The following is a 5309-nucleotide window of genomic DNA, read 5'->3' on the forward strand; positions in this document are numbered from 1 at the left end:
TTGGAGTCCTTTTTTCACCATTTTGAGGGTGGACTGTGGAGGCCATTAAGGGATGACTTTCTTTTTATCACCATTTTGAACTCTTCTAGGATGATTTATGTGCATCATCAACTAGAGCAAAGCATGGATGCCGCTCAATATCATCTATATCATATATAAAATTGGAAGATTTAAAATTAAGAAATAGTTCACTTATTTTTTAACATCTTTTTTAGCTCTGGTTATTGAAAAAATATCAAAAAAATCAGAAAATTAATAGTACGGCGAACTAAATATCTAGTATATTGCCTATCACTCGGGTGGTGTCCTGTGCGATTCATCAACTTCAGCTTTGCAACATTAACCTCTCTGATTTTACTGAATGCATTCATTTTAGAATCACAAAAATATGACCATCCTTCCAAAAGAAAAAAAAAAGAATATTTAGAAAATTCAACAACATGCAAATACAAAAAAAAATTTCTTAGAATGCCTATCACATTCAAGAGTAACAATTTTAAATTAATTAAAAAATTGATCCGATAAAAATATAGGAAAATTTGAATTGCTTCTGAAAATATAATTTGATAAAATAAAAAATATTTTCATAAATCAAATAATTTGGCTAATAATTATTTTTAAATATAGTATTATTCTTTTTCTAAGTAAAAGTTTATAAGTTATGTGTAATGTACCTTTCAATTTTATAATTTACTTACGTGGAAAGATCAAGACCTTCCATCTTCTAATGGTGTGAAAATTTGACGGTTCTTAATTCTCCGCGTGTCACAATCTAGGTTCAATTTTGCCAGAGCTGGGACCCGCTTATTGTTTTGTTGAGGCTCCAACGGCTAGGGGCGACGCGCAGATGACGCGGAGATGGCTCGGTAACTGCAGAAAAGGACAGGCAAAGGCCACATGAAATCAACCCCACTTCACCGAGGGAAACATGGATTTAGCGCGTGTTTTGGCGGCCCACAAATATTAAAAGATCATGCACACTTACTCATTTGTCCCTTCTGCTTCTCTTTATTCTCTAATACTCGTTCGTTTCTTGTGCCAGCATTTGAGAGTATGTATCGCAATATAGCACTGATTTAGAACAAAAATCAGATATATGTGGACATATATTTAGTTTCATATTAGTGATACAATCTTAAAGGTTTATATAGAGCTAAAAAATCTAAATAATATATTTTGATTATATTTTTTAGTGAATATCTAAGTTATTACAAGACCAATGAGTTAACAAAGTGCAATACACAGCAAAAGATAATTAAAAATTAATTGATGCCCTTTAAATGATCCTAAATTTGATGCCACGCTAGCTATATTAATCTATAAAAGTAAAATAAAATTTACCGCGTTAACAAGGCACGAAGGTTATATTGGTTTAATTGTTGTACATTACTTAAAATGTAAGTTAATAATTTGTTATGCCCTACGGAATATGATCTCATGCACTAATACCATATAATAATAGAGAATAATAATCTTGATTACAACATGCAATAAATCTCAATGAGAAATTTGATTGCATATTAATTATAGGTAAGCGCTTAACTACCACCAAATCGTATGTCTCGTCATAAATTAATGTATCGTGACAAGGCACTGCACCATCAACATGCCATGTGGAATGAAGGAATTGGTGCAACCAATAAAATTGATGCAGTGTTTATTGGAATTATAATATAAAGTGCCAACCTCTAATCGAGGATTTAAAGCTTTTTCCTAAATCAATTAGATCACAAATCTTATCTATGAACACCCAAACATATCTTCAACCAGTGCTGTTGAAATCTTAAACTGATTTTAGGTATAATCTTGAGGGCATCCCAATGTTCTCTACATGTCCATTAGATTATATTTTTTGATTGAAGCTATTTTAGCTTTATATATATATATATATATATATATATATATATATATATATATATATATATATAAACTAAAATATTTATAATAAAATTATATAATTATAGAAAATGACTCTTTAAATATTCAAAATCATATCATAAGCACTTTTCACCTCGAAATGCCCAGATAAGTGATAAAACAAACCAGTTAGGATCTGGTTATATCTGCTGCATGGAAATTCTAATTTAAATATTTAAAGCAGTTATTCCATGATGAATCCCACCAATCCAGGAATAACTTCAGCCGGGATGGCATAACCGAAAATATTGCGGAACAAAGAGGCTTATTTGTCACGCGTGAACGGACGCTGCTCGTGATCTGGTCACCGCCACTCTATCCCTCACTCCCAAATAGCACGACAACCACCGCCACTCTCTCTGTCTCTGAGAGAAATATTGGAGGCGCCTCTTCTTCCTCTCCTTTTCCTCTCTTCTTCTCGGCGATGAAGGACGCCGGGAATCTCCCAAAGTCGTCGAGCTTTGGCTCCGGACTGAAGGGCCTTTTCGCAGTGGTCGGGACCCGGCGGACGAAGCTCTTCGCCTACGGCTTCGCCTTCGCCTTCGTCGCCTGCACTGCTTTCCTCGCCTTCAATCCCTCCAGCAATGGCTCCCCCTTGTTCAACAACTTCTTCACCTCTTCCTCCTTCTCCTCGTCCACGGCCCCCTATAGATCCCAGATTTCCTCCCTCTTTTCATATATTTTCCCCAATTCCTCTTCGCCCTCTCCTGGAAAGTCGCCTCCTTTGCTTGGTTATGCTGCCAAGGAAGGATCGGCGGGGGTGAATCGGACCGGAAAGAGCGTTGAGTTCCACAAAGACGAGATTTTGGGAAGTAAAAATCACACGGAACCCGGAATTGGGCTGCAGAAAAGTGGAGTTTCCGACAAAAACGGGGTTTCTGCCAAGAAGCCGGTGGGGGGTGGAGTTGAGACGAAGAAAGGTGGAGACTTGGCGGCGAAGAACCATACGGGAAGCGGAGTAAGTGGAGTTTCTGGGAAGAACCAGACGGGAAATGGGATTGCTGAAAAGAATCAGGCGAAAGTGGAAGCCGGCTCCAAGAAAGATGGAGTGTTGCCGGAGAAAAACCGGACAGCAAGTGGAGTTGGATTGCAGGGAAGTGGAGTTCTTTCAGAGAATCACACTGGAAAAGGAGTTGCTTCGAATGGAAATGGAGTTTCGGGAAATAATCAGAAGGAATCAGTAGCTAGTCCTCAGGAAAAAGGAGTTTTGAAAAAGAAGCAATCATCCCATGGAGTTTCCGCAAGTCCGAAGAGCAGCGAAGCTTCGACGAAGGCCGAGCAAAGAGCTTCAAACCTGACAGCTTCACTCGGAAAGCAAAATGATTCGATTGCATCGACCCCGAGCAGTGGCGGTCAGAAGGGAGACGACTGGATCAATGCTTTGAAGGGCTGTGATATATTCCAAGGGAATTGGGTGAAGGATGATTCATACCCGCTTTATCCTGAGGGATCTTGCCCTCACGTTGCTGAACCTTTCAATTGCTATCTCAATGGAAGGCCGGATCGAGCTTACCAGAAACTCCGGTGGAAGCCCGATGGTTGCGACATCCCGAGGTAAGAAAATTGAGAACAGAAGTTTGATAATTATGCAAAGTTTGATTCAGCTACGTGCATACAATTGTTTTTATACTATGTTCAGATTGAATGCAACTGATATGTTAGAGAGATTGAGGGGAAAGAGGCTAGTTTTTGTCGGCGATTCGCTCAATAGAAACATGTGGGAATCTCTGGTTTGTGCTCTAAGGCACTCTGTCAAGGATAAAAAGAAGGTTTTCGAGGCGTCTGGTAGGCATGAATTCAGGACTGAGGGTTCCTACTCTTTTATATTCAAGGTTGGTTTCTTCCTCCCAAGTTAGTATCTCCATTTCTTCGCAAAATCGTCCTCTGAATCTGTAGTAATGCATTCCATTCTAATTGGTATGTAGGACTATAACTGCTCTGTGGAGTTCTTTCGCTCCCCATTTCTTGTTCAGGAGTGGGAGATTCCGGTAAGCAATGGGAAGACAAAAGAAACGCTTCGGCTCGACACAATTGAGAGATCATCTCCCAAGTATAAGAATGCACATGTCATCGTCTTCAATACTGGGCACTGGTGGACGCATGAGAAGACCTCCAAAGGGTAATCTGGAAATATAGCTTGTGGAATTATATTCTATATGCATGGTTGAGAGTCTGGATTTAAATAAGCTTACTCCCAACAGGAAAGACTACTACCAAGAAGGTGACCATGTCTATAGTGAACTCAATGTTGTGGAAGCATTTCATAAGGCTCTTAATACATGGGCAAAATGGGTGGACGCATATGTGAACCCTAAGAAAACACTTGTTTTCTTCAGAGGCTACTCTGCCTCCCATTTCAGGTAACTAAAGCTTATCTTTGATTAGCTTCATCAAAAATTTAGATTCAAGAGGTCTGTTATCTATCGATTCGTATAGTGAAATTGATTGGTTTTTTTCTGCATGGTTTAGTGGTGGTCAATGGAATTCTGGCGGCCAATGTGACAACGAGACAGAACCCATTAAGAACAAGAACTATCTCTCTGCCTATCCACCAAAGATGCGCGTCTTAGAAAAGGTTATCAAGGGAATGAAGACCCCTGTCTCTTACTTGAATGTCACAAGAATGACCGATTACAGGAAAGATGCTCACCCTTCCATATATCGTAAGCAAAATCTCACCGAGGAGGAGAGGAGGTCCCCTGAGAGGTACCAGGACTGCAGCCACTGGTGCCTCCCAGGAGTGCCTGATTCTTGGAATGAGCTACTATACGCACAGCTGTTGATTAAACAACTTCAACTATTACAGTGAATCGACAATAAAGAGATGGATATTAAATCGGTGGATGCTTGTATATTAATTCTATATCGCAGAAATAAATAACTAAGGAGCGGATCAAAGTTATTCTGTCTTCGTAAAGAGAAATAAAGTGAGTTTTGGTGAAGAAGCAAGGTTTAGATGTAAGTTCTTGATGTACCACAAAGAGGAAAGTCAGCTGTTTTGGTGACCTCCCTCACCTACACACAATTCTTTTGAGCCTTTTTAGGCTAGTAGATTGTAAAGTTCATGTAATGTGTTAATTTAAAATAAAGAATGCCATATCTGTGATTATGAAGCATTTTGTGCCTATTTCATTCCTTTCTTTTCTTTTGCTTTGCCTTCTCAGTCATGAGTACATTCTTTTTAAATCACCACTTATTCCAAAAAATTAAGCTGACAGGATGAGATAGATTTATTTATATATTTTATATTTTCTTATACTCTTCCTCACATGTGGGCCGGACTTTCTTTTAATGGGTGAGCCCAACATGTGAAATTTTTAATAATGAGGTTAAAAAGTGTGGAGATAGGATTCGAACACAGGACCTCTGCTTTGATACCTTGTGAAATTTAT

The 5309-nt window shown here is 38.8% G+C and overlaps 1 protein-coding gene across 1 annotated transcript; it reads left to right on the forward strand.

Moving 5' to 3' along the window:
• The first annotated feature begins 2242 nt into the window (after nucleotides 1–2242).
• LOC103708665 (protein trichome birefringence-like 1) lies at nucleotides 2243–5033 on the forward strand. The gene is made up of 5 exons (XM_026805253.4): nucleotides 2243–3471; nucleotides 3557–3749; nucleotides 3843–4036; nucleotides 4119–4277; nucleotides 4387–5033. The coding sequence occupies exons 1-5, from the start codon at nucleotides 2342–2344 to the stop codon at nucleotides 4724–4726; spliced, it is 2016 nt and encodes a 671-aa protein (XP_026661054.3). The 5' UTR covers nucleotides 2243–2341; the 3' UTR covers nucleotides 4727–5033.
• Nucleotides 5034–5309: the final 276 nt, after the last annotated feature.

Source organism: Phoenix dactylifera, chromosome 5, assembly GCF_051530095.1.
Source record: "Phoenix dactylifera cultivar Ajwa chromosome 5, Ajwa_hap1_PhDact_Kaust_v1.1, whole genome shotgun sequence".
In the NCBI taxonomy this organism is placed as follows: Eukaryota; Viridiplantae; Streptophyta; class Magnoliopsida; order Arecales; family Arecaceae; genus Phoenix; species Phoenix dactylifera.